Genomic DNA, 19,268 nt, shown 5'->3' with positions numbered 1-19,268 from the left:
CTCATGGGGGGTGCGTGGGTGGAGAGTGTGGGGGTACATTAGCTGATAGGGTGTGGGGGGTGAGTAGCTCAGATAAGCACGTGACACCCTCCGCTGTCCGCCTGTGACTGCCCATCAAGGACTTTACTGCCATGACCTTGACACGGGTCAAGTTACCGACCCAGCGGCTGCAGCGTCACATGCGCACTGCGGCATCTTCCCCGCAGGCGCTCGCTCGCGCCGGCAGGGGCCTGCCCAGTACAGGGCATGCTGGGAGTTGTAGTCCTTGCCTAGCCTGCTAGGACAGAGATTTGCACGGCTCCCTCTCTCTCCCTCCCCCCATACACACACTCTGTCTGCGCCAAGCTATGAATGGCACGTGCCATTCATAATCATTCACCCGCCTTTGCGTGCTCAGCTAGCCCAGGTGTGCAGCTGCAGTGTAGCTCTGTGCAAGGACTGGGAGAAGACCTGCGGGAGGCACATGGGGAGGTGTCAGCTGGGAAGGAGGTTGAGGAAATATTGTCATTCAGCAACTCTAGTGCCAAGGTGCTGAGAGCTGCTTACAAATGTCCCCTGGCCCTGGCTTCGATCCCTGGCTCGGAGAGGGGGGTCTAGTTGGTTAGAGTAGGGAGAGGCTGAGATTCAGGACTCCTGGGTTCTATTAGGAGCCCTGACAGGTAATGGTATGTAGTAGCTAGAGTGGGGCTGGGTGAATGGGTGATGGTCAAGTGACATGCCTGGCTTCAGTGGAGCGACATGGTGGGCCTAGCTGCTTCCTTCTTGTGCCTGCATTGAACCTGTGGGGCTGATACTGAGGCCCGGGCTACGCTAGCAATGGTTCAGACAAGGGTGATTTTTTTGTTTTTTAAGTGACATTGCTATATTGGCAAAAGCCCTAGTGTAGAAGCAGCGACACTGGAAAAAGAGTGCCTGTGCTGGTAGAGCCTTATTTCACCTCAGCTCGACCCACCAAAGCACTCGTTTGCTGGTAGAAGCTACATCTCCACTAGGAAGGTTTGCTGTGATAGCTATACTGGTTTACATATATATAATATACACCTCCCCCCCTTAGCTTTTGCCGTAATGCTTTGAAGTGAAGTCTCAGCCATACTGCACTATTGTCAAGGAGGAACTTGGTTCTGGCTGAGAAAAATACTGGTAACCTTGGAAAAGGGGAATATAAAAACGGGGACCAGTAGTAAAGAAAGACCTTGATCTCCCGTCCTCCCCTTCTCAGTGCAGGGGGGACAGGATTGCAATACCATCTGTTCAAAAAAACCCAGCTCCCCAGTAATATGGTGTGGGAAGCTCACCCACACTCCTTACGAATGTGTGCGTGCACACTGACACACACATCTTCACACTCATGCATGCACATACACACTCATGGATGCACAGACACACAATACTCACACTTGCGCACAGCTTTGTGCGCACACAGAATAAGGATCTGAGAGTTGAGGCCCCTGAACTGCATGCCAGAAATAGAAATGAATATGACAGGGCAATCTTCCCTTGCCTGATCCCTTCTTAGGGGTGAAGGGAAAAAATAGCACAAGGTTAGCACACCGCTGTTTTCATAACTCAGCTCTTCAGGGGAGGGGTTTTGCTTAATTGATTATTCATGAGGGGGAGGGGCACACAGAGAAGGGGATCTGGGCCCTTTCAAGTCTTGGGCAATGGTTCTAATCCAGACCCTGGGCGGGGGGACTGGCTGGCTTGGGGTGAGAGGAGAGGGGAAATTGGATATGGGGCCTTTCCCCACTAGGGGCTGCTGATTCCCATATGTTCCCAAGGTAGATAGTGATTGGCTCAGTGGGGGGGCAGGGAATGGGGTATGGGGTCTTTCCTTTATATGGGTCACTGTCTCTGTTGCAGGCCCAAGGCAGGGCCCTGGCTGGATCAGGAATGGGAGTACAGGTGGACTCTTGAGTTTGCAGTCATTTAAGTGTGCAATCATGTGTGCCAAGTGTACACTGGGCTGCCAGTGTCATGTTGTAATCCTGATAGTGGGATGCTGTCCTGTCTAAGGGTCTGGCTCCCCTGCAGTGGGAACCAAGCAGCCCAGCCAACCGGCCAGCCAGACTCGCAATAGTGGAGGTCAAGCTCACACACTAAAAATAGCAGGGTGGCCATTGCGGCTGCAGCGGAGACTTGCGCTAGCCACCTGAGCTCTGATCCAGTGGGGCCCAGCAGCCCGATCTGCTGACCAAGCTGCAATGTCCACATAGCTATTTTCTGTGCATTAGCACAAGCCTGTTGGTCCAGGCTGGTCTGGTTGCTGCTTGCAGCAGTGTAGACATACCCTAAGTGACCAGGCAGGCACCCATCCTGTAATCTCCTCCTGCCCCCAGCGTCAGGAGTTTGTGTGCACGGTGCTGTGAAATGGAGACAATTTGTACTCAGCACACGGGGTTTGGGGACCCTTTCCTGGGGTTTGAACGCTTTATCAATAGGAAAACTAGGGCATAGAGAAGGGAAGTGCAGGGTCATGCAGGATGTACTTGGTAGGCTAGGGAGAGAACCCAGGCATCCTGCTTCCCAGCATTCTCTGCTCTAACCCACTAGACCCCACTCCCCTTCCAGAGCTGGGAATAGAACCCAATAGTCCTGGCTCTTAGTCCCCTCCTTCTGTAACCATTGGAACAAAGTCCCCCCAGTCAAGCCATTTATAAAAAAAAAACTAGAGACAACAACAAATAGATTAATAATACAGTTATACAGTGATAAAAACATCAAGTCAGCCCCTATTGTCTGAGTGTCTAGGACACAAAATGTTTTGAGATTGCCAGTGCTTTGGCTATGTGGAATTCTTCCTCTATCATTTATTTGACTCCATCCTTAATCTAATTGCATCCTAGTCTAATTACATCTTATTGCTTTATGATTCTTTCCATTCATTCCCTTCTATTATTATTCTAATTTCTCCATAACATTCTCAGCCTGCCTTCTTGCTGTTCCATTGCCTTCTGCTAACTGAATTACTCTGTCGTTCTTACCCACTAATTTTCATTGTCTTGGCTGCTAATTAATTTGAAAATCATTACACAACAGTAAAAATTAATATCCCAGCCACCAAGAGCAAAGTGACTCTGAGAGTATGTATGTTGCCACTGCACTCTAAGCCTGAGTGTGGGCTGAGGTTTGAACCGAAGGCCCCATTCCATCTATGCATAAATCAGTCAGATTTTGGTCACCAACCAATCAGAACCTGGGTTGTGGGCCTGCTTGGAGCTGGTTCAGAACCCAATTTCTGCTGTGACTCCGGTCCAAGCCCTGTAATTTTGCAGTATGGCTGCTCATGTGCAGGATTGGAAACACCGGCTCCACAAAGATTTACAATGCAGTGTAGCATACGCTCAGGTGCTAAGGGGGTGAGGGACGGCGAGAGAGATATGCATGTAAGGGATAGATTGAGGTTGTGTATGGCGATGAATACATAGAGGGTTATATATGTAGCTAGCAACTTACAAGTCATGTTCTGGGAGGGAAGGTTAGATGGCTAGAGGGTGAGGGTTTCACAGAGGGACAGATGAGTCTGGGGCTGGAGAGATTAGTTAAAGCACTGCTGAATATTTTATTAGTCCATGTAATGACAATAGCAGGAGCCCTTTACCAGCACTTCCTACTGTTGTGATTAACCCCTTCTGACCCTGTCGGTGCTAGCCCAATCGGGGGCCAAAGGCAGGAACATTTCTCTTCTCTCCCCCCCTCCCCATACTAATAATTAATAGGGGCCCCTCAAGCTGCTCAGAACCCTAAGCGATTGCTTACTCTGCTTATGCCCAGCACGGGCTCTGCCCTCTGTTGTTTTCACCTCTACAACTCTTCAGCCAAGAGGGCCCCCCAGCGAAGGGGGATTCCCAGAGAGGTGTGGGCGGGATCAGCTGTATAATTGACAAGCCAAGGGGAGGAGCCTCATGAGCCAGGAGGCGGGGCGAGGGCCTCCCCCGCTCCCTCCCGGCCTGGAGGAGGGGCTCATGAATAATGCACCAATCTGGTTCGGTTAATAATACATGAGGGGCGGGGCTTAGGTCGTATTGCTGCGGCGAGCGGGCTGGGCAGAGCAGAGATCCAGGCTCCTTGGTGTCCCTCCTGGCAGCTCCTGCCCGCCCGGCTGCCTGGTGCCAGGGCCTGTGTCCCCCCGCGTGAAAGCCCCCGCTGTGCGCGCAGACTAGCCAGGGCCCCCCGGAGGCTGCAGGATGTCTCTGCCGCTGTCGGATTATGACAAAAGGAAGCAGATTAGCGTGCGGGGCCTCGCCGGGGTGGAGAATGTCACCGACCTCAAGAAGAACTTCAACCGGCACCTGCACTTCACGCTGGTGAAGGATCGGAACGTGGCCACCCCCCGGGACTACTACTTCGCCCTGGCGCACACGGTGCGCGACCACCTGGTGGGCAGGTGGATCCGCACTCAGCAGTACTACTACGAGAAGGACCCCAAGGTGAGTGCACGGGGGCGCGTTGGAGAAGGGCGCCCAGCCCCTGAGAAGGGGTACGGTGGAGTGGAGGGATGCCCATGGGCGCAGTGGAGGGGGGGTGCCGGGGGTATATGTGCAGGGCTAGGGGAGAGTGCACTGGGGTACTCTGGAGAGGAGGTACGGGCTGGCTGTGTGTTGGGGAGGTGGGAGTGCTCAGGGGCAGGGAGGGATAACACCCAACAGCCGAGCCAGGGGAAGGGTAACAGGGCACTGGGGAGGGGCTGCCAGGGGGCCCCGACCGGGAGAAGGCTCTGGGCACAGCAGCAGCGCTATGTGAGAGATTCCAAGGGGCAGGGACTGCAAGGGGGAAAGGATTAGGCGGGAGAGGTGCCAGAAGGGTCAGAAGCAGGGGGGCACCCGGGCAGGGTCTGCAGCTAGCGGGACCACCAGGAAAAGGGCAGTGAGGCCGGAGAGGGGACAAAGTTCAGGGACGTTAGGGCAGGGCATGTCTTGGGCAGTGGGGAGCAGACAGCGGAGGGGCTACCCGGGCAGGTCAGAGCTGCTGCTGGGAATAGCGGGGCCAGGGGTGTCTGGATGTTGGACAGGCCCCTTGTTCTAGGGCGATGGGGACATGGGCAGTGGATGGCTCCCAAATCAAACCCCTCTCCCATATGTGCGCCATGCTCTATCCTTCTCCTGACACCTGGGAGCCAGACTCAAGTGCTGGGATCCCCCCTTGTGCCAGGCCAGCTTGGCACGCGCTCCACAGAGGGTATAAATACCAGCTGGACTGTTGCCACCAGCTGCCCCAGACCCTTCAGCTCAGGGAGTAAAGGCCTGGGCTATTGGCGCTGAAGGGCTTGGGATCAGACCCACAGGCTCATCCAGACCAGTACTCTCCTTCCCTGGCTCCCGTCAGGCCCATGCAGCCCAATGCCTGGTGGTTCACAGGACAGCACCCCTGACTAGTTGTGGGGGTCAGTGGGAACTGAGCAGAGCCAGTAGGCTTCCTTCCTTCCTTGGGGCAGGGATGGGACCTGCCCCTCTCACCTGAGTGTCCCCAGTCCAAGACTAGTGTCCCATCCACTGGGGCCAGCCTGCCACAGGGGCAGTGTGCTCAGGGCCCACTCTGTAGTGGGTGAGGAGGGCTGGGGGAGGGTGCACCATTGTCACCATCTGAGCCTGGTTTCCCCCCCGCCCCGAAGTTGGCGGAGGGAGGGTGTAACTCATGGGGAGGTTCTTCCAGAGACCCAGATGCGACCCCAGACCCATTTGCCCTCCCCCAGCTGCCTCTGCTCCTGCTCTTCCCCCACTCCCTCTGCTGCCCCTGCCCTTCCCCTCTCCCCCCACATCACCCGTAAGGCCTTTACTCGTTGCTCTCCCCCACCAGGTTTTCTGTCCCCCATTTATCTTCACCGCTCTTCCACAGTGTCCTCCTGTCCCATCGCCCCTCGTTCTTTCCCTCCCCAGGCCCCCATGCCTCTCTGCGAGTGCCTTGGCCGTGATTCACCCCTCCCAGCCACCCTCCCCCAATCCCTGGCTAGCCCCCAAGTCCTGGGTGTGTGTGAGCCAAGGAGTCAGCACAAACTGCCTCTCAGAGACCTGCACTGGGGGCTGAACACTTGGGCTGGGGAATCACAGTGGGGCAGTATGAGGGGATTGCAGGCCATTAATCCCCTTCCTGTTTGGGGTGGGGTGCGGGGGCGACACAAAGGTAGCAGTGGCTGGACATTTGAGCCAGTATGGGTAGATATGAACAGTTAGTGGTGCCGCCCGGCATGCTGGGAGATTGGGGGACCTGCAAGGGGGGAGCTAGGGTTGGGGGAGAGGTTTAGGATTAGAGGGCAGTAGGTTTGGGGGGGGCACATTTGAAGGATGAAGGAAGCAGGCGATGGGAAACAGGACCTTTCCCCTCTAGGGGGCGCTGGCTGTGATCCAGCACCAGGGTGGGAGACTGGCTGGCTCAGGGGGGCAGGCAGTGGTACACGGGGTCTCTCACCAGAAGTGACAGGTAGTGGGGGAGGAATCCCAGCTCTCAAGACCCCTGGTTCTGATCCTATCTCAGCATCCTGGGAGGGGGCACAGTCTGGATAAATTTAGCCCAGCCTGACATTTGCTGTTGACTTTTGCCATTTAATCTGGGAAAGAGCCTGTGTCAGCCCATGGGGTGGGGGACTGGTGCAGGGGGCCTGGGACACTGGATAGGGGGAGCGGCTGCATACCCAAGATGGATGCCTGCCCACTCTCCCCCAAAGGTTAGCTGGGCAATGAGTGCCTTTGAATGGCCTGTTGTATTCAGCAGCAGGGGCTGGATCTATGGGCCCCAGCGTCCAGCCACACGCGCACACACCCCATCTGTCCCCCTCTGCCCCCCATAGAGTGCCCTGCCCAAGTTGGGTGGCAAATGGGATATGGAGTATTTCTCCTCTAGGGGACGCTGACTTCAATCCAGCCTCGGGGTGGGGGGACCAGTGTTCTTAGTGGGCCAGGGAACGGGGCATGGAGCCTGTTTCCTGGGGGTGGGGCTGACGGACTCCCCAACCCTCCCCCGCCCCGTCTCTCTGCAGCGCATCTATTACCTGTCGCTGGAGTTCTACATGGGCCGCACCCTGCAGAACACCATGGTGAACCTGGGGCTGCAGAACGCCTGTGACGAGGCCACCTACCAGGTACCCCAGCGCCAGCTGGCTGGGGGCAGGTGGGGGAGGTAGGGGGATCAGGGAGGCGAGGGGGTGGAGCAGGGAGAGGCAGTTACGGGGTGGGGGTGTCACGGGAGGGGATGGGTTGGACGAGAGGGGGCCGGCTACTCTTCCCTAACTCCCCCTTTTTCCTTCCCCTATAGCTGGGCCTGGACATGGAGGAGCTGCAGGAGATCGAGGAGGACGCTGGGCTGGGGAACGGGGGCTTGGGGCGCCTGGCAGGTGAGGGGAGCCAGCTTGGCAGCCACGGATCCTGACTGCCCTGTTTGCCCAGGGCCAGGAGAGCTCCCCCAACACACACACCCAGCCCCCCGACACACACCCGGCTCCCCAACGCTCCCCCCAACACACACCCAGCCTCCTGACACTCCCCCCCCAGACAAAACAACCTCTGACATTGCCCCCACAGACACACACCCAGCACCCCAATGGTCCCCCCAGACAAAACTTCCAACACACAGCCCCCTGACCCTTCCCCCCAGACACACACCCAGCCCCCAACACTGCTCCCCAAACACACACATGGTCCCTGACACTGCCCCCTGAGACAGAACAACCTCCGACACTGACCCCTCACAGACGCACACAAAGCCTCCTGACACTGCCACCCCAGACATAACCACCCCGACACTGCCCCCTTACAGACACGCACCCAGCCCCCCTGCCACACACCCAGCACCCTGGCTCCCCAAGACAACACCCGACACTGCCTACCCAGACACACACCCAGCCTCCCCGACACTGTCCCCTGACTCTGCCCCCCCAGACCCATGGCTCTGCCCAGCAGTCGAGGAAGAAAGGAATCCAAGGGCTCCATTCAGCATCTGCACCCATGTGAGCACCTGCCCCAGGCACCGTGCAAGGCAACCCACCCCCATCACTGTGACCCCACTACCTGACTCCTCCCCCACCCCCTCACTGTAACTCCACTACCTGACCCCTCCCTCACTCGCATCACAGTCATTCCACGCCTGTCCCCTCCTCCATTTCTCACCCCATCACTGTGACCCCACTGCCTGTCCCCCTTCCCTCTTCCACATCTCCTCTACCTGCCCCCCATCCCTATCCATTTTCCTGCCCCCCTGGCCTGGCTGTTACTGCGTTACCCCTTGATCTGGCTGTAATGCCCAACCCCTGCCCCCCTTTTCCCCCTCAGCCTGTTTCCTGGACTCCATGGCCACCCTGGGACTGGCCGCCTACGGCTACGGCATCCGCTATGAGTTTGGCATCTTCAACCAGAAGATCTCTGGGGGCTGGCAGGTGGGTTGCACCCCCCACGGTGTGGGGGGGGCTGGGACGTGGGCTCCTTTCCCCCAGGGGAGCAGGCAGGGCACTGTGGGGATGGGATGAGTGTTGGGGGACTGGATGTGTGTCCGGGGGGCAGGGCAGTGTCGAGTAGGAGAGGCCCACGATTTGCCACCAGTTTGGGGCAGGAGAGGCCTGGCAGAGAGGTTGCCCAGAGGCCAGTGTGGGGTGCTCTGGGTGGGGAGGCAGCAGGTGCTGCGGGGCACAGGTGATCGCAGCAGGAGATGAGGTGTTGGGTAGGTGGGACGCCCCGGGTGTCACTACCTGTCACTGTGTGTGTGATGGGATCCCGGGGGTGGGGGCAGGGAGCAAGATGGCACTAACCCCTCCTCCTGCCCTCCCTCGGCAGGTGGAGGAGGCTGATGATTGGCTGCGCTATGGCAACCCCTGGGAGAAGGCCCGGCCCGAGTACATGATCCCAGTGCACTTCTATGGGCGCGTGGACCATGGGCCTGATGGCACCAAGTGGGTCGACACGCAGGTGAGTCCGGGAGGCCTGAGTGAGTGGTAAGTGTGCATACAAGAGAGGCTGTGAGTGTATCTACGTGAGGGCCTGGCAGTCATGCATGTACCCCTGCATAAGTGGGTGGTGATTGTGCGCCCTTGGGTGTACGGGAATGTACATTCACATGCAGGGCTGTTGGTGCACAAGCCGTATGCATGGGGGAGAGGTGCATTCACAGGCCTTTGCACATGGTAGTGCGAGTGTGTAGGTATGCCTGAGTGCGTGCATTTGCAAGCGCACAAGTGGGCATTTCCATGCAAGTGTGAGATCCCTGTGCACTAGTGGCCTGTGCGTGCTCACATGTACCTTTGCACAAGTGCCTCCATGCATGTGCGATTGCCCAGAAGCACAGGTCCATTGCATGAGTCTGTCAGCACGCTCAGCAGCCTGGGAGTACGTGTGCAGGGAGCCAGGATGCTCTGGGGATTCAGTTACCCTGTTTGTTCTTTAGTTTCCCCACCAGTAAAAAGGGGGAGGGGAGGGTATTATGGGATGCGAGGTCAAAAGGCCTTCTGGGAAAGGTTGGGGTTGGGCTCTCTGCTCTTCATGCTCACTGGGTGCCGTGGCTGGCACTAATCCTGCTGTCCTTTGGCAGGTGATCCTGGCTCTTCCCTACGATACACCCGTACCTGGTTACCGCAACAACACTGTCAACACCATGCGCCTCTGGTCCGCCCGGGCCCCCAACGAGTTCAACCTCAAGGACTGTGAGTGAAGGGAGGGCCCTCAGGCTGGGCAAGGGTCTGTGTCTCTGCTGGATTCATCGCAGCAGCCAAGGGCCAGGTGTCAGACCCCCTCTGCTGAGCAGGGCTGGGAGGCAGCTACTGATAACCGGGGAAGGGGGCTCAGTAGGAGGCAACCTCCCTTCCCCTGCTGACCCCAATGCCCCACCATGAAGGATTCCTGTATAAACAGCCCCTCCCAGGCTCCACCCTGGAGCTGGCTCCAGAGCTGCTGGGTAAAGAATCCCTGTACAAAAAGCCCCTGTGCTCCACCCCAGAAGTGGCTGCATCTTAGCACCAGGCAAGGGATCCCTGTATAAATAGCTCCCACCCCAGAGGTGGCTGCACCTCAGCACCTGGCAAGGGATCCCTGTGTGAACTAAGGCCCCATTCTATCTTTTTCCCCGCAGTTAACGTTGGTGGTTACATCCAAGCCGTGCTGGACAGGAACTTGGCCGAGAACATTTCTCGAGTGCTGTACCCCAATGACAACGTGAGTAGCCCCCCGCCCACTCCAGTGCTCCGTGTCCACTGCAGGGTTTCCTGGGGGGGAGCCTGTTAGACCTGGGGTGTGGATTATACATTGTGTGTGTGGTGGTGGTGGGGTGTTCTGCTTCCACACCCAGCCCCTGGTTCCGGCAGCAGGGATAGGGCCCAGGGGGTCAGGTGGGTCTAAATCTCACTAGCCAGGAGGGTTCACCTTTGGGCAAAACTGGGATTTCCCTCTGCCCCCAGATCCCTGCCCCCATGATGTGTCCCAAATGTTACTCCCTTCAAGGTCTCTGCAGCCATGTGGGAGTGTGACACACCTCCTGTCTACTGCTTGGGGAGGCTGGGAGTCAGGACTCCTGGGTTTCATCCCCTGCTCTGGGAGGGGAGGGGATGCAGTGGTTAGAGCAGGGAGCCAGGTAGCCAGGACTCCTGGGTTACATTCCCAGGTCTGCCACTACTTTCCCTATGCTGTGAGCAGGGGCTGCAGAGAGCCCGTGCTACATCTGAAGCCACTGGTTCATTCTGCAGTTGGGATTGTACAGGCCTGGAGTGGGTTGGTGAATGCCCCATCCTCACCTGCCCCTCCTCCCTGCAGTTCTTCGAGGGTAAGGAGCTGCGCCTGAAGCAGGAGTACTTCACGGTGGCGGCCACCCTGCAGGACATCATCCGACGCTTCAAATCCTCCAAGTTCGGCAGCCGGGACCCCGTCCGCACCTCCTTTGACGCCTTCCCTGACAAGGTACCGGCCTCTCCCAGCAGGGGGCGCTGTAGGGAGCAAGGCAGGAGCGCTGGCTGTGCAGGGAGCTCCCAACTACTCCAGCCCTGGCCTCTCCCAGCAGGGGGCGCTGTGGGGAGGTGGGCAGGAGCTGGCTGTGGGGGGAGCTCCCAGCTACTCCAGCCCTGGCCTCTCAGGGATAAACTCATGCATCCTCTGTCATTGGTGGTCTGAGTTCTGCCCCTCTCCTGTAGGTCGCTATCCAGCTGAACGACACTCACCCCTCCCTGGCCATCCCTGAGCTCATGAGGGTGCTGGTTGATATCGAGAAAGTGGACTGGGACAAGGTAAGGGGTGTGTGTACGTGTGATGTCGGGGTCTCTGTGCTGTAGGGAGTGGGTGTCGTCATTTTTTCTGTTGAACAGCCCCCATACCCCACCCAGAGATTGCTGCATCTCAGGCTGTGCTGGGGATCCTCACGTGCTGTGTCTTTCCCAGGCCTGGGACATCACGGTGCGGACCTGCGCCTACACCAACCACACGGTGCTGCCTGAGGCCCTGGAGCGCTGGCCCATCCATCTCCTGGAAACCCTCCTGCCCCGGCACCTGGAGATCATCTATGAAATTAACCAGAGATTCCTTGATGTAAGCTCCACCCCCGGGAAGGGCTGGGGTCAATCCAATGGAGAAGTCCCTTTCCCTCCATACGTGGCAGGAACTGGAATGTGTTAGTCTAGGGCTCCTGGGTTCTGTCCCCAGCTCTGGGAGCGGAATGGGGTCTAGTGGTTTAGAGCTGTGGGGTGCTGTCAGGACTCTAGGGTCTTTTCCCTGGCTCTGCAGCTGAGTCACACATGCTCTTGCTGGGGTAAGGGTGGGGAACCAAATTTGGGGTGCGTGGCTTGGAAGGGAACCACGGGCATTTGGGATTGCCTCCCACTGGGGGGATGAGTGTCCTGGGGCTAGGACAGTGGGGACCCCCCATTTTCCTCCTGGAGGGCTCAGTTGCGGAGCTGCTCTCTGAGGGTGCCTGCTCCATCCGGATTCTGTCATTCCCTTTCCCCCCCCGCCCCCCAGAAAGTCAATGCCATGTTCCCCGGGGACTTCGACCGGCTGCGGCGCATGTCCTTGGTGGAGGAGGGCGGCCTCAAGAGGATCAATATGGCGCACCTGTGCATCGTGGGCTCCCATGCCATCAACGGGGTCGCCCGCATCCACTCCGACATCATCAAGAAATCTGTGTATGTGCCTCTCCCCCTGCCAGTGCTCTGCCCCCTCACTGTCCTTACACTCCCTTGCACCTCACTGTCCGTCACTCCCCCGCTACTCCCATTCCTTCTCTTCCCGTCCATTCCTTTCCTCTTTCGTCCGCTCGGTTCTCTTTTCCATCTTGCATTTTTTCCCATTTCATTCTTCCCTCTTTCCTCCCTCTTCTCTCGTTCCTTTGATTTTTTTCCCCTTTCCCTTTTTCATTCATTCTCTTAATTCCTTATCTTTCTCTTCTCTTGTTCCATCCGATTTCATTGTATCTTACCCTCGTTTTCATTCATTCGCTTCTTTCTCTTCCTGTTTTCCTATATATTTTATTCGTTTTGTCCTTCTTTTTCCGTTTGTTCCCTTATTTTTTTCCTCCACTTTTGCCCCTCTGTATTTTCCTGTTTCATTAATTCTTTTCCCTTTTTTTCTGTTTTTCTCAGACCTTCATTTTTTCCTAATTCTTTTCCCTTTTTGTTCATTTATTCTCTTCTTTCCTCTTTCATTCTCTTCCCTTCATTTCCCTGATTCATTCACTCTTCTCTTCATCCTTTCTTTCCCTTCTTTTCTCTCTCATCGATTCTTGTGTTTGTTCTCTCACACATTCTTCCTTTCTCTTCCCACTCCTTTGCCCTTTTGCCCTCTAGTTTGTTTTCGGTCCTGCTTTGATTCTTTCCCTCCTTGGTCCTCTCATTCATTTATTTCCTGTTTCGTTCCCCTTCTCTCCCCTCTCCCCCCCAGCTTCAAGGATTTCTATGAGCTTGAGCCGCACAAATTCCAGAACAAAACCAATGGGATCACACCTCGGCGCTGGCTGGTTCTGTGCAACCCAGGGCTGGCTGAGGTCATTGCCGAGGTGAGTGCAGTGAGGGAGGAGCCTGCGGGGTCCCTGGGGGAAGGATCCTAGGTGGTGATATGCAGGGATGGGGATGCGGTGAGGTGGGGGGTTGGAGGGATGCACAAGGCAGACAGATAAGTGCGGGATCTTTCGGGGGCACCATTCAGTGATTGTGGGGTTGACAGACAGGGAGGGGAGAGTTGGGGGGCAGGCTGCCATGTGAAGATGGGGTCTCTGTGGGGTGTGGGGATGCTAGATACAGACAGGCATTGGGAGGCAGTTTGCCATGCAGGGATGGGGGCTCTATGGGGTGGGGGATGCTAGATACAGACAGGTGTTGGGGGGGCTGGCTGCCATGCAAGGATGTGGGGGCATTCATAGGTTGGACCCCTCTCCTCTGCCTTGCCCCTGGAAGGGCAGAGCAAGGGGGTGTCTGCCTACTCTCCTGTGCCAGGCCTGGCTCTGACCCTCCTCTTTCCCCAGCGTATTGGGGACGAATACATCTCTAACCTTGACCATCTGAAAAAGCTTCTGGCCTATGTGGATGATGAGGGATTTATCCGGGACGTTGCCAAAATTAAACAGGTACCGGGGTAGGGAAATGGGATCCAGGGCCTCTCCCCTCAAGGGGGCACCAGCTGTGATCTGGCCCCAGGGCAGGGGATGGGATTCTAGGCCTAGGTTCCCATCTCTGCTCTCCCACGCCAGGAGAACAAGTTGAAGTTTGCTGCCTATCTGGAGAAGGAGTACAAGGTGAAGATCAACCCGAACTCCCTCTTCGACGTGCAGGTGAAAAGGATCCATGAGTACAAGAGGCAGTTGCTCAACTGCCTCCACGTCATCACCCTCTACAACCGTGAGTGCTGACCCCCAGCCACATGCCACAGTGAGAGGGAGAACCCAGGTATCCTGACTGCCAGCCCCCCTGCTCTAACCACTAGTATCCACTCACCTTCGGTGGTGCTGTCAGTGACCGGGACATGGGCAGCCATGCCTAGAGTTGGAACAGGAGTCAGGCCCAGGGGCTGCAGCAGGAGTCGGTAGCCTGGAATCGGAGCCGAGGTCAGGACTGGGTATTCTGGAATGGGGCAAGGCGGGGGCAGGGCCTTGGCAAGGCAGGGGTTATCACTGCCAGTGGGAAAGACTTTGAGCAGCTGCTGCACTGCTGCTGGCTGTCAGAGCTGGTCTGCTGACTCTTCCAAGCAAGGAGGCCAACCTCCAGGCCAGCTGTGCTCACTGGGTGGCCAGGGACTGGCCAGCTGCCAGCCCTGCTCCCTGGCACACTGGCCCTGACCCTGTGTCTCTCACCGTCCCCCTGCAGGGATCAAGAAGGAGCCCAACCAGCATTTTGTGCCACGCACTGTCATGATCGGCGGCAAGGTGAGACCTGGGGGCCAAGGCCCACCCCTCTCGGTGCTGCTGTCCCTTGGTGGGAGGCGAGGGTGGGGGTTAAGCGGCAGTCTCACCCTCCGTCCCCCTGCAGGCCGCCCCTGGCTACCACATGGCCAAAATGATCATTAAGCTGGTCACGGCAATCGGTGACGTCATCAACAATGACCCCGTCATCGGCGACCGCCTCAAGATGATCTTCTTGGAGAACTACCGTGTCTCCCTGGCTGAGAAGGGTAGGGAGGTCGTGACCTCTGACCCTGCTATCCTCCCCACAAACCTGCCACCACTGCCCCAGATCAGGCTAAGGGCCATCTACCCCACATGGCAACTTCTGCCACACCTGGTGGGAGAATAGTGGGGTCAGAAGGTCCCTAAAAGCTCCGCCCCCCCATGCTGCCTCTTCTCCTTGAGGCCCCTCCCCTGTACTGTCGCTTCCCCCAAGACCCTGCCCCTGCACTGCCTCTTTCCCTCCTACAAGACCACCCCCCCCGCTCACTCGTCTCTACCCCTCACCCCCCGTTGCTCGCCCTAACGGCTGGTAAAAAGTGTGGGGGGGGCAGGTTCCCCAGGCTCCCCTTTTCCCCCCCAGTTCTGGCACTCCTGTTGCCCACCCTAGATCAGGCCAATGGGGCTGTCTGCTCCTTGCAGCCTCCTCTGACCTCCATCCCTTCCACTCCCGTTCAGGGCTGGATCTAGCCCACATGGCAGCTTCTGACCCACATTACTTACCCCCAAACCCCCTGCAATTGCCCTGGATCAGGCAAATGGGCCCTTTCACCCCACATGGCGACCTCTGACCTCCCACCCCAGCCCACTGATCCCGTCTCTCCTGCAGTGATCCCAGCGGCCGACCTGTCCGAGCAGATCTCCACGGCTGGCACAGAGGCCTCGGGCACCGGCAACATGAAGTTCATGCTGAACGGGGCGCTGACCATTGGCACCATGGATGGCGCCAACGTGGAGATGGCAGAGGAGGCGGGCGAGGAGAACTTATTTATCTTCGGCATGCGGGTGGAAGACGTGGAAGAGATGGACAGGAAAGGGTGCGGGCTGGACCCCTGCCCCTCCCTCATGCAGGGAACCCCTCTGCCAGGCCTCCCTCCCATGCCCCCTTCCCTGCCGCTGGATTCCTGCTCCACCTTCTCTACCCACCCCCACCACCTAGCTGCCAGAATCTTGTCCTCTGTTGCCTGGATCTCCTACCCATTGTGCCCCCTAACCCAGTGCCAAATTCGCACCCATCACCTGCTGGCAGGACCCTCCCAACACTGCCTGCCTCCCCTCCTGCTAGGATCCCTTTCCAATTTCCCCCCCCACCTGGGTTCCTCACACTGTTTGGCTGCCCTCCTGTTGGGATCCTGCCCCCATTCCCTCAGCATGCCTTTGCCAGGCCTCTTGGGGGCTGGAGGGGCAGGGGGCTTGGGGAGTCCTCTGGGGGCTGGGGGCTTCTGGTTTGGGGGGAGCCCCTGAGGCCATGCTGGGCTGGGGTGGAGCTATGATCCTGAGGTAACCTGCCCCCCTTCACCTCCCCTCCAGCTACTGTGCCAAGGACTATTACGACCGCATCCCGGAGCTGAGACAGGTGATCGACCAGCTGAGCAGCGGCTTCTTCTCCCCCAAACAGCCCCAGCTCTTCAAGGACATTGTCAACATGCTGATGAACAATGACAGGTGGGAGGAGGCACTGGGGAGAGGGAATAAGGGACAGAGGCAACCATGCCTGGTGTGGGGTGGAGGAAGGGGCTCTATCCAGTGCTTAATTTGTAAGGAAAGAGGTGCTGGGGCTCAAGAAATGTTTTCACTTTCATAACTGACCTGCCCAGCCCAGCCCAAAGGTGCTGGGGCTCAGCCCTGGCAAGCCCTGGCACAAATTAAGCACTGGCTCTATCCCCAGCTCTGGGAGGGGAGGGGTGTCTAGTGGATTATGGGAAGGGGATCTCGGAGCCAGGACTCCTGGGTTCTGTTCCCATGAGTGCACTCATAGTGAGGGGCAGCTGAGGCATTGGGGGAAGGGTTTCCCCAGAGCTTTGGGTGTCTGCTGCTGGCTATGTTCTTGGGAGAGGCTCCGGGTGTCGATCCTGTCTGTGGGCAGGAGGTGGCAGCATGCACAAGGACCCCCAGCCTGATACCCTCTTGCTTGCCCTCCCTCTCCAGGTTCAAAGTGTTTGCGGATTACCAAGCCTACATCAAATGCCAGGAGAATGTCAGCGCTCTCTACAAGGTGAGTGTGCACCCTAGTGGCCTCCCTGGGGTACTGCACCCATCACTGGGAAGGGAGTGGGGTCTAGTGGGTTAGAGTGGCCGGGACAGGCTGTCAGGCAGGACTCCTGGGTTCTATTCCTGGGCATCCTAGCTCAGTTCCAGGACCCTCGATCCCAGAGAAACACTGACCAGCTCAGGTGAGAGCCGCAGCCCTGCAGGGGGCTGGAAAGGGGGCAGGATGGAACTTCATAGGGAGAAATGGAAAGATCAAAACCCATCAAGCTCAGCCCTGCGGCGTCCTGACGGCTAGGGGATGAGAACCAGGCACAATGCTAGAGGTATGTAAAGGGAAGCTCAGGGTAGGGCTGTGATGTGTGTGTCTGTCCGTCCGTCCTTCTACTCACCTTTATTTCAAGCTGTTCAAATTTTATGAAAGTCAGTGGTAGTCACTTGGATTCACCCATCCATCCCTGTACATGGTTTTTTTTACCTATCCATCCATCCCTGCGCTCAACCCTCCTCTATCTATCCATCCATCCCCATGCTCACCCCTCATCTGCAGACACTCATCTATCCATACCCACTCCTCTATCTAGCCATCCCCTCTCCCCTCATACACGCTGTCCCTCTATCCATCCCCATGCATGGCCGGGCTGCCCCATTGACACTCACCCAGCCATCCCATCTGGCTTCCCCAGCCCCATCCCCCAGCAGTCCATGTGTGATTGCCACTGACCTGCGTCTCTCTCCCCAGAACACCAAGGAATGGACCAAGAAGGTCATTAAAAACATCGCCAACTCGGGCAAGTTCTCCAGCGACCGCACCATCGCGCAGTATGCCCGTGAGATCTGGGGCGTCGAGCCCACCCACCACAAAATCCCAGCACCTGACGATCCCCGTGAATAGCCCCCTGAGGCCTGCCTGCCCACCCCTGCCCCCCCCATCACCAACCAATCGCCACCGGGTGCCAGCAAACAACAGACACTGCGCTGGCTTCCCCCAGATGCTCAGCATGTCCCGCATTGTGTGTGGGGACCTTCCCGTCCTCTCTGGGGGGGGGATCTCCCCTGCACCCCTCCCAGGGAGAACTGGCCACTACTTCCTCAGCTAGGCAGAGGCAGGATAAGCAGAGGGACATTTGGATTCCTGTCCCTTATCTCTTCTCCCCCCTCCCCCAATTCCATGGGGTTGGGGGATGAAGAAGCCCAGAGAAAAGGGATGCGAGGGGTTAACTCCCCCCCCCAACATGCTATTTATTTAAGGGTGAGAAATTCCCCCTCCCATTATAACCCCCCACCCAGCCTACTTGGGGGTAGAACACCTAGCTATGTTTTGGGGCACACCCATTCTGTAGGTTAAAATTCCATGGTCCCCCATCTACTAACGAGGTAGAAAGTGTGTCAGTTCCCTGGGGGGGGGGAGGTGTGGGAGTTGTCCTTCGCAGGCCCCCAGCACGGTGACCCTCTTCCAAGAGCACCATTTTTTTGCACCCCGCCACACCCCTTTGCGTGTGATTGTCTGAGGTGGGGTGCCCTGCCTCTGCTACCCTGATGTGGTTTTAAATTTGGGGGGGGATCAGTCCCCACCCACTGATGACTTTTAAAATAAACAGAGTCACTCCACCCCACCCTGCCTTACATCTCTGTCCATACATCCGCCCTCCTGCCCCTCATTTCCCCCCCTAGGTGGTCTCAGTGCCTGGTGGTAACCCACACCTAGCCTATTGCTACCACTTGGCGCATTGTGTGTTGTTTTTTTCCTTCCTGGTTTGCAGGAAGCTGGTGGGTGTGGGTTCCAGGACTCCTGGGTTCCATCCCTATTGCTGTACCTCAGTGAATACTGTTTTACGTAGGCCATGAGACTCCTGTCCCACAGCCAATCGAACCCAGAATACGTCCTGCCACGTACTTGCTGGCTGTTTAGGGGGCATTTATGTTTATTATTTTTAGGGGTCCTTTCTAACTTATGGCAGGGAACCTGTGCAAATATCCCATAACTTTCAACTCTTAATGTGGGGCAGGTGCAATGGAACAGGCTGGGGATTTGTTGCTAATTTTAATGATGGCCCCATATGTGTGTGTCTCAGCCACTGCCCGCACTGGGCTGGGAGGCCTAGGAGCTGTGGGGTATGCTGCTCTACCCCACGCTTTCCCCAGCTGTGGAGGTTCTGGGGCTGTGAGCCAGCAATAAAGGTGACACTTAACACTCTCTGGCTGTGTTGCTTTTTTTCCCCCCCTCGTGGTTCTCCCCTCCCCAACCTCACCCAGAAACTGGGGTCTTGGCCCCAACCCTGCACCTGTCCATATGTGGTGCCTCCTGAGTTCTGTCTGGCTCTGGGAGGGCAGTGGGGGCTAGTGGGTTAGAGCAGGAGGCCTGGCAGCCAGGACTCCGGGGTTCTATCCAGCTCTGGGAGGACATTGTGGGTTAGAGCCGGGGAGGGGGCTGGGTTGTATCTCTAGCACTGTCTCTAGCCTTCTCTTGACCTTGGGCCAGTGCCTGCCCCACCTGCCAGAGCTGCTAGTCACAAGAGTGAGTGAGGGGGGCTGAGATGGGAGAGTGCGTGAACCCCCTGCCCCCCCACCGAGGCCACAGCAGCTGCTCATTACCACCCAGGGATGGGGAATTGGTACTAAAAATAGCTCCCCCAACACAAACACCCAGGCAGTGGAGGAGGAGATTCCTTGTGGCAGGAGGGAGTGGAGTTCTAGGGGGTTAGAGCAGGGGACTGGGTACTAGGACTCCT

At 57.4% G+C, this 19,268-nt stretch overlaps 1 protein-coding gene across 2 annotated transcripts; it reads left to right on the top strand.

Moving 5' to 3' along the window:
* Window positions 1-4,026: 4,026 nt before the first annotated feature.
* On the top strand, window positions 4,027-18,733 carry PYGM (glycogen phosphorylase, muscle associated). Of its 2 annotated transcripts, XM_045024240.1 has the most exons (20): window positions 4,027-4,427; window positions 6,971-7,072; window positions 7,246-7,324; window positions 8,259-8,362; window positions 8,757-8,888; window positions 9,508-9,619; window positions 10,045-10,127; window positions 10,722-10,865; window positions 11,096-11,188; window positions 11,340-11,486; window positions 11,916-12,079; window positions 12,834-12,948; window positions 13,414-13,515; window positions 13,639-13,786; window positions 14,252-14,310; window positions 14,414-14,555; window positions 15,158-15,365; window positions 15,859-15,993; window positions 16,477-16,543; window positions 17,279-18,733. In XM_045024240.1, the coding sequence occupies exons 1-20, from the start codon at window positions 4,185-4,187 to the stop codon at window positions 17,429-17,431; spliced, it is 2,532 nt and encodes an 843-aa protein (XP_044880175.1). In that variant the 5' UTR covers window positions 4,027-4,184; the 3' UTR covers window positions 17,432-18,733. The 2 variants fall into 2 exon arrangements, with proteins under 2 accessions (XP_044880175.1, XP_044880176.1); XM_045024241.1 differs by lacking the exons at window positions 4,027-4,427; window positions 6,971-7,072; window positions 7,246-7,324 and adding an exon at window positions 7,765-7,936.
* The last annotated feature ends 535 nt before the right edge of the window (window positions 18,734-19,268 follow it).

This window comes from Mauremys mutica, chromosome 7, assembly GCF_020497125.1.
Source record: "Mauremys mutica isolate MM-2020 ecotype Southern chromosome 7, ASM2049712v1, whole genome shotgun sequence".
In the NCBI taxonomy this organism is placed as follows: domain Eukaryota; kingdom Metazoa; phylum Chordata; order Testudines; family Geoemydidae; genus Mauremys; species Mauremys mutica.
This window is presented reverse-complemented; position numbering and strand designations above follow the sequence as displayed.